We start from the raw sequence: 12877 nt of genomic DNA on the forward strand, positions 1-12877 counted from the left end.
AGGAATCCTACTAACAGGAACCAAGACCACTCACCATCATCAGAACCCAGCACTCCCACTTCGCCCAGTCCAGGGCACCCCAACACACCCGAAAACCTAGACCTAGATTTAAAAGCATATCTCATGATGATGGTAGAGGACATCAAGAAGGACTTTAATAAATCACTTAAAGAAATACAGGAGAACACTGCTAAAGAGTTACAAGTCCTTAAAGAAAAACAGGAAAACACAATCAAACAGGTAGAAGTCCTTACAGAAAAAGAGGAAAAAACATACAAACAGGTGATGGAAATGAACAAAACCATACTAGACCTAAAAAGGGAAGTAGACACAATAAAGAAAACTCAAAGTGAGGCAACACTGGAGATAGAAACCCTAGGAAAGAAATCTGGAACCGTAGATTTGAGCATCAGCAACAGAATACAAGAGATGGAAGAGAGAATCTCAGGTGCAGAAGATTCCATAGAGAACATCGGCACAACAATCAAAGAAAATGGAAAATGCAAAAAGATCCTAACTCAAAATATCCAGGAAATCCAGGACACAATGAGAAGACCAAACCTACGGATAATAGGAGTGGATGAGAATGAAGATTTTCAAATCAAAGGACCAGCAAACATCTTCAACAAAATTATTAAAGAAAACTTCCCAAATCTAAAGAAAGAGATGCCTATGAACATACAAGAAGCCTACAGAACTCCAAATAGACTGGACCAGAAAAGAAATTCCTCCCGACACATAATAATCAGAACAACAAATGCACTAAATAAAGATAGAATACTAAAAGCAGTAAGGGAAAAAGGTCAAGTAACATACAAAGGCAAGCCTATCAGAATTACACCAGATTTTTCACCAGAGACTATGAAAGCCAGAAGATCCTGGACAGATGTTATACAGACACTAAGAGAACACAAATTCCAGCCCAGGCTACTATACCCAGCCAAACTCTCAATTACCATAGATGGAGAAACCAAAGTATTCCACGACAAAACCAAATTCACACATTATCTCTCCACGAATCCAGCCCTTCAAAGGTTAATAACAGAAAAAAACCAATACAAGAACGGGAACAATGCCCTAGAAAAAACAAGAAGGTAATCCCTCAACAAACCTAAAAGAAGACAGCCACAAGAACAGAATGCCAACTTTAACAACAAAAATAACAGGAAGCAACAATTACTTTTCCTTAATATCTCTTAACATCAATGGTCTCAACTCCCCAATAAAAAGACATAGACTAACAAACTGGCTACACAAACAAGACCCAACATTTTGCTGTTTACAGGAGACACATCTCAGAGAAAAAGATAGACACTACCTCAGAATAAAAGGCTGGAAAACAATTTTCCAAGCAAATGGTATGAAGAAACAAGCTGGAGTAGCCATCCTAATATCTGATAAGATTGACTTCCAACCCAAAGTCATCAAAAAAGACAAGGAGGGGCGCTTCGTTCTCATCAAAGGTAAAATCCTCCAAGAGGAACTCTCAATTCTGAATATCTATGCTCCAAATACAAGGGCAGCCACATTCATTAAAAAAACTTTAGTAAAGCTCAAAGCACACATTGCACCTCACACAATAATAGTGGGAGACTTCAACACACCACTTTCACCAATGGACAGATCATGGAAACAGAAACTAAACAGGGACACACTGAAACTAAGAGAAGTGATGAAACAAATGGATCTGACAGATATTTACAGAACATTTTATCCTAAAACAAAAGGATATACCTTCTTCTCAGCACCTCATGGTACCTTCTCCAAAATTGAGCACATAATAGGTCACAAAACAGGCCTCAACAGATTCAAAAATATTGAAATTGTCCCATGTATCCTATCAGATCACCATGCACTAAGGCTGATCTTCAATAACAAAAAAAATAACAGAAAGCCAACACTCACGTGGAAACTGAACAACACTCTTCTCAATGATACCTTGGTCAAGGAAGGAATAAAGAAAGAAATTAAAGACTTTTTAGAGTTTAATGAAAATGAAGCTACAACGTACCCAAACCTTTGGGACACAATGAAAGCATTTCTAAGAGGGAAACTCATAGCTCTGAGTTCCTCCATGAAGAAACGGGAGAGAGCACATACTAACAGCTTGACAACACATCTAAAAGCTCTAGAAAAAAAGGAAGCAAATTCACCCAAGAGGAGTAGACGGCAGGAAATAATCAAACTCAGGGGTGAAATCAACCAAGTGGAAACAAGAAGAACTGTTCAAAGAATTAACCAAACGCGGAGTTGGTTCTTTGAGAAAATCAACAAGATAGATAAACCCTTAGCTAGACTCACTAGAGGGCACAGAGACAAAATCCTAATTAACAAAATCAGAACTGAAAAGGGAGACATAACAACAGATCCTGAAGAAATCCAAAACACCATCAGATCCTTCTACAAAAGGCTATACTCAACAAAACTGGAAAACCTGGACGAAATGGACAAATTTCTGGACAGATACCAGGTACGAAAGTTGAATCAGGATCAAGTTGACCTTCTAAACAGTCCCATATCCCCTAAAAAAATAGAAGCAGTTATAAATAGTCTCCCAGCCAAAAAAAGCCCAGGACCAGACGGGTTTAGTGCAGAGTTCTATCAGACCTTCAAAGAAGATCTAATTCCAGTTCTGCACAAACTTTTTCACAAGATAGAAGTAGAAATTACTCTACCCAACTCATTTTATGAAGCCACTATTACTCTGATACCTAAACCACAGAAAGATCCAACAAAGAGAACTTCAGACCAATTTCTCTTATGAATATCGATGCAAAAATCCTCAATAAAATTCTCGCTAACCGAATCCAAGAACACGTTAAAGCAATCATCCATCCTGACCAAGTAGGTTTTATTCCAGGGATGCAGGGATGGTTTAATATACGAAAATCCATCAATGTAATCCACTATATAAACAAACTCAAAGACAAAAACTACATGATCATCTCGTTAGATGCAGAAAAAGCATTTGACAAGATCCAACACCCATTCATGATAAAAGTTCTGGAAAGATCAGGAATTCAAGGCCCATACCTAAACATGATAAAAGCAATCTACAGCAAACCAGTAGCCAACATCAAAGTAAATGGAGAGAAGCTGGAAGCAATCCCACTAAAATCAGGGACTAGACAAGGCTGCCCACTTTCTCCCTACCTTTTCAACATAGTACTTGAAGTATTAGCCAGAGCAATTCGACAACAAAAGGAGATCAAGGGGATACAAATTGGAAAGGAGGAAGTCAAAATATCACTTTTTGCAGATGATATGATAGTATATATAAGTGACCCTAAAAATTCCACCAGAGAACTCCTAAACCTAATAAACAGCTTCGGTGAAGTAGCTGGATATAAAATTAACTCAAACAAGTCAATGGCCTTTCTCTACACAAAGAATAAACAGGCTGAGAAAGAAATTAGGGAAACAACACCCTTCTCAATAGTCACAAATAATATAAAATATCTCGGCGTGATTCTAACTAAGGAAGTGAAAGATCTGTATGATAAAAACTTCAAGTCTCTGAAGAAAGAAATTAAAGAAGATCTCAGAAGATGGAAAGATCTCCCATGCTCATGGATTGGCAGGATCAACATTGTAAAAATGGCTATCTTGCCAAAAGCAATCTACAGATTCAATGCAATCCCCATCAAAATTCCAACTCAATTCTTCAACGAATTTGAAGGAGCAATTTGCAAATTCATCTGGAATAACAAAAAACCTAGGATAGCAAAAACTCTTCTCAAGGATAAAAGAACCTCTGGTGGAATCACCATGCCTGACCTAAAGCTTTACTACAGAGCAATTGTGGTAAAAACTGCATGGTACTGGTATAGAGACAGACAAGTAGACCAATGGAATAGAATTGAAGACCCAGAAATGAACCCACACACCTATGGTCACTTGATCTTCGACAAGGGAGCTAAAACCATCCAGTGGAAGAAAGACAGCATTTTCAACAATTGGTGCTGGCACAACTGGTTGTTATCATGTAGAAGAATGCGAATCGATCCATACTTATCTCCTTGTACTAAGGTCAAATCTAAATGGATCAAAGAACTTCACATAAAACCAGAGACACTGAAACTTATAGAGGAGAAAGTGAGGAAAAGCCTTGAAGATATGGGCACAGGGGAAAAATTCCTGACCAGAACAGCAATGGCTTGTGCTGTAAGATCGAGAATTGACAAATGGGACCTAATGAAACTCCAAAGTTTCTGCAAGGCAAAAGACACCGTCAATAAGACAAAGAGACCACCAACAGATTGGGAAAGGATCTTTACCTATCCTAAATCAGATAGGGGACTAATATCCAACATATATAAAGAACTCAAGAAGGTGGACTTCAGAAAATCAAATAACCCCATTAAAAAATGGGGCTCAGAACTGAACAAAGAATTCTCACCTGAGGAATACCAAATGGCAGAGAAGCACCTGAAAAATGTTCAACATCCTTAATCATCAGGGAAATGCAAATCAAAACAACCCTGAGATTCCACCTCACATCAGTCAGAATGTCTAAGATCAAAAATTCAGGTGACAGCAGATGCTGGCGAGGATGTTGTGAAAGAGGAACACTCCTCCATTGTTGGTGGGATTGCAGACTTGTACAACCACTCTGGAAATCTGTCTGGCGGTTCCTCAGAAAATTGGACATAGTACTACCGGAGGATCCAGCAATACCTCTCCTGGGCATATATCCAGAAGATGCCCCAACTGGTAAAAAGGACACATGCTCCACTATGTTCATAGCAACCTTATTTATAATAGCCAGAAGCTGGAAAGAACCCAGATGCCCCTCAACAGAGGAATGGATACAGAAAATGTGGTACATCTACACAATGGAGTACTACTCAGCTATTAAAAAGAATGAATTTATGAAATTCCTAGCCAAATGGATGCACCTGGAGGGCATCATCCTGAGTGAGGTAACACATTCACAAAGGAACTCACACAATATGTACTCACTGATAAGTGGATATTAGCCCAAAACCTAGGATACCCAAGATATAAGATACAATTTGCTAAACACATGAAACTCAAGAAAAATGAAGACTGAAGTGTGGACACTATGCCCCTCCTTAGAAGTGGGAACAAAACACCCTTGGAAGGAGTTACAGAGACAAAGTTTGGAGCTGAGATGAAAGGATGGACCATGTAGAGACTGCCTTATCCAGGGATCCACCCCATAATCAGCATCCAAACGCTGACACCATTGCATACACTAGCAAGATTTTATCGAAAGGACCCAGATGTAGCTGTCTCTTGTGAGACTATGCCGGGGCCTAGCAAACACAGAAGTGGATGCCCACAGTCAGCTAATGGATGGATCACAGGGCTCCCAATGGAGGAGCTAGAGAAAGTACCCAAGGAGCTAAAGGGATCTGCAACCCTATAGGTGGATCAACATTATGAACTAACCAGTACCCCGGAGCTCTTGACTCTAGCTGCATATGTATCAAAAGATGGCCTAGTCGGCCATCACTGGAAAGAGAGGCCCATTGGACACACAAACTTTATATGCCCCAGAACAGGGGAATGCCAGGGCCAAAAAGGGGGAGTGGGCGGGTAGGGGAGTGGGGGTGGGTGGGTATGGGGGACTTTTGGTATAGCATTGGAAATGTAAACGAGCTAAATACCTAATAAAAAATGGAAAAAAATGTTTGTGTGTAGAGGGAGTTTGTGCCTTAACTCATATGAGCAGGGAAAGCCTCCCCACTAAGAGTGACCATTAATAGATAGTAAAGGACCTCTGAAGACATTCTTGTAGAGAAAAACAGCAGCTTTGACAGAAGGACCTCAGCTAAGGAGGCCTGGGGCATATGGGTGAGGACATAGATGCTGGAATGTTTGCTAGAGCGAAAGCCAGGAAAATGGAAGGAGATCAGAGCATAGAGCAGGGTCTCTGGATGATGCTAGGACTCGGGAGTTTTCATAATTGTCTTGGTGATACCTCATGAAAGGGCAGCCCAGCTGAAATGGCACAGTGCCACAAGGAAAATGATCCCAGCATGGACCAGGGTGGTAACAATGAGTTTGATGAGAAACAGTGGGATTCTAGATAGATTGTGATTGTGGTTTTAGCAGGATTTGCTAACAGAATAGACCTGGGCATGAAAGGAAGAGAAGGCTTGAAGATGACAGCATAGCCTTGGGTCTGAGCTATGGAGCAATGGAGGTGCTGTTCAGCAGGCAGTAAAGAATGCAAGAAGAACTCGCAGGAGGTGGGATGGGGTGATGGCAAGGGGAAGGGCACCATTAGAAAGGCTCATTTTGGATGTGTGGAATGAAATGTGCGTTAGAAATCCATTTGAAGACCTTTCAGGTTTGTGCAAGGTTCTGGCTTAGGATATGTATTTTGAGTCATCAGCATGTGGATGGATTTTAAAAGCACGAGACTTGACAAAATCACTCAAGGATTATGTTCAGGTAGGGAAGATTCACCTAAGGACTGAATTGTAAGAATACAGCAATCTCAGTGAAAGTGGGACGGAGCTAGGCAGATCCTGCTGGGTATTTCGTAGACTGGATATTCTGTATATTTTTGTGAGCTGCATAGATGTTGCGGTTGAGCCCTAAAAGCTTCTATAACTTTTCTGGACAGTTTGATGCTCTATTGATCTGATTTTCATTACTACAAAAATCCATTTCTCCCCTTTATAGTATTTATTACAGATGAATTATGTGTCAAGTGGCTATTGAGTTTATTCCCAAGGAACTGCTCTTACTTATTTCCACACATCTAACGTAAGTGTGACTCAGAATTGACTGGTGAGGTTGCCAAGGAAGGGGGCTGAGGTGGTAGGACAGGCTGTGCTGGGCTCTGAAGGGTGCTTCTTGGTTGGGAGTTTGAGGCCCGTAAGTACAGCCACCATAGAGGACGGCAGCCAGCATGCCTGGCTAAGGTAGTCAGGAATCTAGGGAGGAGAATGACTGTGCAGCCAGGCTCTTGTACACTCTGCATTCTGTGCCCATAAGGAAGGTCTCGTTTGGAAAGTGTTCAAGGACTTCTTTTGCTGCTCATCCATGCTTCAGTTTGCTTTGTGTGACTGAGAACCCTCCATTAACTTCCTATGAACTAATAATTCTGACTACTCCATGGCCATAGACCTTTTTTAGGGTTTCTGTTTTGGGAATTTTATTTCCCTTTTTAATTTTCCTAGTGTACAAAATACACTGGGGGTTTCATTAGGTTTTCATAGATCCACGTCATTGTCCATTGTCCATATTCAACCCACTACTTTCCTCTGTCGTTCCTCCCTCCTCTATTGTCTCCTTCCAATATTCAAACAATTCCCCTTGTTCTTTCGTATCAGTGTGTCACATATATATGTATGTATGTATGTGCGTAAAATCTAATTTGTGCACGTGACAGAAGAAAGTGCAGCAATTTGTCTTTATCCTGTTACATTCTCTTAGTCCCTGTTTCCCTCCACTTAGACCCCTTCTTCTTTATACTTTCATGTATATGTATAATGTATATGTACATGTATATGTATATACACACATATGCATGTGTGTATATAAAATTTAAGTGAAGATTGCACATGTGAGATATGAGAGAAAATGTGATATTTGTATTCAGCATTTGTTTTTATTTCATTTAACAAGATGATTAGTTCTATATAGCTTTAATATATTATATATATATAATAATAAATATAACATCTATTTATAATATGAATCATATTATAAATATAATTTTTAATATGATTCTTGAATGATGAGTGATAATAAGTTTTGGGAAAGTCCATCCTGCCTAGAGGTAACCATGTTGTTGGTACCTAAGAATGCATACTCCACGTTGTCTCCTGTGTATATTTATTTTAGTTCCTATCTAATATCTTAGCCCTAACTTTTTGGCTTTCTAACTTTATAGGCTTCTTCTCAAGCAGGTGGGGATGGAAGGTGACGGTGGCTTGTGGGGAACTCCACATCAGTTTTTGTGTCATGTGTTTTCCCCAGCTAGGAAACTCTTAAGTTGGAGTTTGAAAGGAAAATGTTGACCCAGACTCCTTACTAATTGGGGATATTGAGCCAAGTCTGCTGCTCCCTATCTTAGCAGTAATCTGTGCCTGAAATGATTAAACTCACTGGTGCTTTTGACATGAAGGGTGAGGCATCTATATTGGGTAAAAATTGTTTATCTGAAGGCCATGCCTTTTGTATGGTCTTGTAATGTTCTTATCTTTATCCTTTTGTTGATCCTGATACAACCCCCCTGAATTGTACAAACGAACAATGCCTATTAGACCAACCTCCAAATCAACTGTGTCCTGCAGCCTTCACTCAGAGAGAAAACAAGTTCACACTCTCCCATCTCTCCTTAGTCCCCCAAACACTTCCCTCCCCTCACTGCCTGCTCACTGTGGCTTCACTGCAAAAACCATGAGTCCTTAGAAGCCCTCCCCACCACCTAGCTCGTCTCTCAAGTCACCCACATTCAAACCCATCCAGTCTGCTTTCCTGGTAAAACCCTAAGCTGTGTTCCTGGATCCAGTTGACTCCTCTGTCTGTGATGTGGGTGCCACCCCTGCTTGGTAGTTGCAGGATGCTTGGCTTCACAGTTATTTTTGTAGCTATTCTCTACAGTTCCTGTAGCAGCAATCTGCCTCCATTAGCTCTCTCTGCTCACTTTCTGAGAGGCTGCAATAGACACACTCTTCAACTCTGTCCTGTTTTGCACTCCCTCCTACTGCCTCTCCACTTCTCATTTCTTTTTAGCAATATTTCTCAGTGTTACAGTCTCTGTGGCCAGTCTCCGCTTGTTGCTTCACTGTTCCCTGATGTCCACTGGACCTATTCTCATCAAGACTTTCCAGCATGGCTATTCTACCAGGCTCTATGGTCCATTCTTAAGTTTTATCTTTTTACAACCTCCACTAGCCTAGGATGCAGCTGCAGATACCTGGTCATCATTTCAGCCTTCCCTCTCTAGCTCTTGCTAAAGTCCTGGTTTTCCTCTTCTTACATGTCTTTGCCACTGTCCCCACAATGCCTTCTATTTCTAAGAAGGACAGAGGGGCCCAGGGTATGGGTCTTAATGCCTTTCTTAGCCTATGTTTACATTCAGGGTTGTGATTTTCTGTTTTGTGGCATTCTATACTCGTAGCCCCCAATGTCACAATCACATCATGTAGCAGACATCTTCCTACCTTCTTAAACTCTTTCCCATGGCCTTTGGGGACTCATGACATGGTCCCCATCATTCGTGAAGCTTCAGCTCTTCGTCTTGCCTTTGCGTCTTAGCTTCCCACACTTGGCTTCTCACTGTTCCTTTAGCCATCAACCTCCTTGCTGTTCAAAGGCTTTCCCTTGCTTGCACAGTGTTTCAGTCTAGGTGTTTGCACATGGCTTGTGCCCTTTCTCCACTGTTGAATGTGTTTCTCAGACGCCTTCCTTGACAACTTTGAAAAATAGTACTTTCTTATCTGTCTTATTTTCCTTCTTAGTTTTGATCATTACTTTAAATCTTATTTTATTTCCCCCTAGGTAATAATCCCCCTAATCAGGATATGAAACGAGTCTTTCTTTCTGCTAGCCCTGTGATTTAGGTCATTTTCTTGCTGTTAGCAAATTCTCAGTAGTGTACTGAGTGAGTAAATAAATCAATTAATGGAGATCGGTTGCATACTAATAATATTGTATCATATGCTATTGTACCCTTAGTATGTTTTTTTTGAAGGGACAGATAAATGTTTACTATAATTGTAATGGCTAGTCATAATACAAAAGTGCCTGGCCAAGTGCTGTTGTGTAAAGACTCATTTACAGAGGTTTCCTAGGAGTTATGTATATGGTATATTTTATTATTTTTCTCTTGAAATAAATTATATTTTCTTGGCCCTTCCCATGCAGCTGAAGAATAAATTCATGAAAAAACTGCCCCGAGATGCGGAAGCTTCCAATGTGCTTGTTGGGGAGGTTGACTTCTTGGACACTCCCTTCATTGCCTTTGTTCGCCTACAGCAGGCTGTCATGCTGGGTGCCCTGACTGAGGTCCCTGTGCCCACAAGGTAAGCTGCTTTCCCTCCCACTAGAATTCACAGGGTGCTTATAGGACAATGCCATCCCACTTAGGTCCAAGAATCAGTGGAGCGAGGGTTCACTCTGCATCAGAGAGCTTTCATTTGAAACAGAGGCTGGCCGACAGGTGTGCTCTTAAATCACATGTTACTTGAATAGTAATAGTAATGGCCTTTATAGTGATTGACTGGCCCATGTGTGCTGGCTTCTTCTTGTGGGTTATTCTTTATAATCATATGATAAATCTTTTAGTAAGCAAACTCTAGTAGCTGTGTGCAGACACTGAGTTTAAATTCCTTGTCCAAAATGGAACAATTAGTAAGTTGTTCAGAGGTCGTAGATGTTTTTATGTCCTCCGTCTTATCAGGAAAGTGTGACTGGGCTCACACATGTAGAAGTACTAACACAGAGATGCATGCACATACGTAAGTGAGCATCTTTGTAAAAACTTGGTCATGACTCTAAGCACTGAAAACCATACCCTTTATACTAAGCATGCCAGTTTGCCTTCAAAGGAAGCGTTGCTTATGTTACGATCATGTGACACTCTACTGTTCTTGCCCTAGAAGTCATCCTAGAAGCTATCCTGCCAGCTGTCTCTGAAGTTGTACTTAGTGGCTTGGGTGCTCAACTTAGGCACAAGATTAGCAGAAGAGATGCTAATCCCCCCCTTAGACTTGTGCTGAGAACGAGGCTACAGAGGATTGGACCTTCAGGTTGCCACCAGGAAATTACCATCTGATTTGGGGGAGGAATGTGTTAGCTGTAGAGACCCAGGGTAGAGTTAGGTGACTTCTTTTTTCTTTCTTTTTAAGTTTTTACACGTGAACAGGAAGGGCTGTAGATCCCTCTGAGTAGACTCAGATGATCTGAGCATGGTTAACCAACCATGACAAGAGTCTCAAGGTTTGTTCTCAGCTGGGTTAGGAAGAAAATGAGAAGCAAATGTCCCAAAGCCCTTTTCAGCTCAGCCAGTCTTCCTGATCAGGAAGTCTTCCTCCCACCCATCGTTTTTTAAATACCTGGGACAGACCCTGGGTATGCAGCATTGGAGAGGAGGTAGTCACAACTGTGCAATTAATGGGCTGATTGTGATTGGTGTTTTCTATACCGTTCTGGCAGAGGCTTGCAGTTCTGTCCGAGCAGTCACCTAGCAAGCCGCTGACTCAGGATGGCTGGAGTCCAGCTCGGTGCCCCGGTGCCTTTATTTATGTCTTTGCACTAACTTTACCAGGGCTTGAAAGAGAAAACATGCCGAGAAGTGTTAAAGAAGACTGTTTTTGCGCTTTCATTTTTATTACCTTTTTTTTTTTTTTTTTTTTTTTTCTGTAGAAGCTACAAATAAAAAAACATTTTAAAGGCCCTTTGCTTAAGCAGTGATACACATACAGGAAGCAGGAAACAATGACCATTCGTGTGTCTTTCTTACCATCCCCTCCTGTCTGCCCCATTTTTTTCTTCATTTTCTTCTGCACCCGAGGAAAGTATTAATTTAGAGTTGAAATATGGTATCATCTGATGAGCGAGAGGAGTGAAGCCATTTATTTTAGAGCAGGGAAGAGGTGTAATTCAATATCATAAAACGATTTCAGAGCTATAATCTCAACAATATACCCTCCGATATTAATATTGTTCCAGGAGATACTTTATCTGTTTGCTGTCTTCTGGACAGGGTAAACTGTAATCACCAGTAGAGAGGCTCCTTAGCTCTCTGTGTGTGTGTGTGTGTCTGTGTGTGTGTGTCTGTGTGTGTCTATGTGCGTGTAAATATGAGGATATTTACAGTGATGACATCCTATGAAGTCCAATAATAGAAATTGCATGAGGAATGTGTAGTCACTGTGAACAACCCAGTCTGTACCCCATGATGGGCTTTAACTTGTACACTGCTCTGTTGCTCTGCGGGCATACTTAAAAAGTCTTTCCATGGCCATGATTTCCCCTTAGATGGAGAGGAGACTTATGCTATGAGTGCTGTTATCACTCTTCCTGGGAAACAGTTTTACTATCTTTCCTATCGGGGGCCTTCTCAGAATTCTGGCCCTCGGGTCTCTTTCCTAGCTCAGCTCACAGGCTTCCTTATTTGTCCATTGCAGCCTCTACTTATAGCACTGTGGCTGTCAATGGCTGAGTAGGTAGGTAGGTGTCTGTGTAGGAGTGGGTCTGGCTTTTCATGTCAAAGCAAACACACTAGTTTTTGATGTCTGGTGACTTGATGGGATGTATTTTTAATATTTTGCAGGCAATTTTCTTGCTTTGACTTTATACTCAGTCTCTTACACACACACACACACACACACACACACACACACACACACACATATTATATAGTGTATATATAATATATTATATCCAGTCACATATATATGATATATATATATTATATATATTATATCCAGTCACACACACATATATATATATCCCCAGTCACAGATATATGTATATAAATATATGTATAGATTATATAATATATAATATATCCAGTCACAGACATAAACTCCCAGTGACACACGCACGCGCGCGCACACACACACACACACACACACACACACACATAATCATATATTATATATATGATGCATTTTATAACCTATTAGCAGCCTTGGAATGGAGGCAATGGGAAGATTTGCTATTAGCTAGTAGTAGAACTTCACATTTCTGACTCTATAACCAAAATTCAGGGACAACTTAGAGAGGTATCTAGAATGGGTTAAGAGAAGACACTTTGGACGACGGTAAGAAGCAATAACAAGTGTAAACCAGTTTGTCTCCTTTGGATCTTGATCTAAGGTAAAAGGCTAGGCAGTGAGCTTTAGATTCTTAAGTAGTGCAATATTTCTCTTCAACATTTCCTATA

At 40.7% G+C, this 12877-nt stretch overlaps 1 protein-coding gene across 11 annotated transcripts in view; it reads left to right on the forward strand.

The window, feature by feature from the left end:
- Slc4a4 (solute carrier family 4 (anion exchanger), member 4) overlaps positions 1-12877 on the forward strand; it is a 445799-nt gene that overhangs the window by 318692 nt on the left and 114230 nt on the right. For all 11 annotated transcript variants that reach the window (XM_030254704.1, XM_017320995.2, XM_006535136.4 and 8 more), the window contains one exon: positions 9853-10010. In XM_030254704.1, the coding sequence (XP_030110564.1) occupies positions 9853-10010 (158 nt within the window). The remainder of the gene's footprint in view (positions 1-9852; positions 10011-12877) is intronic.

Source organism: Mus musculus, chromosome 5 (genome assembly GCF_000001635.26).
Source record: "Mus musculus strain C57BL/6J chromosome 5, GRCm38.p6 C57BL/6J".
Classification (NCBI taxonomy): Eukaryota; Metazoa; Chordata; class Mammalia; order Rodentia; family Muridae; genus Mus; species Mus musculus.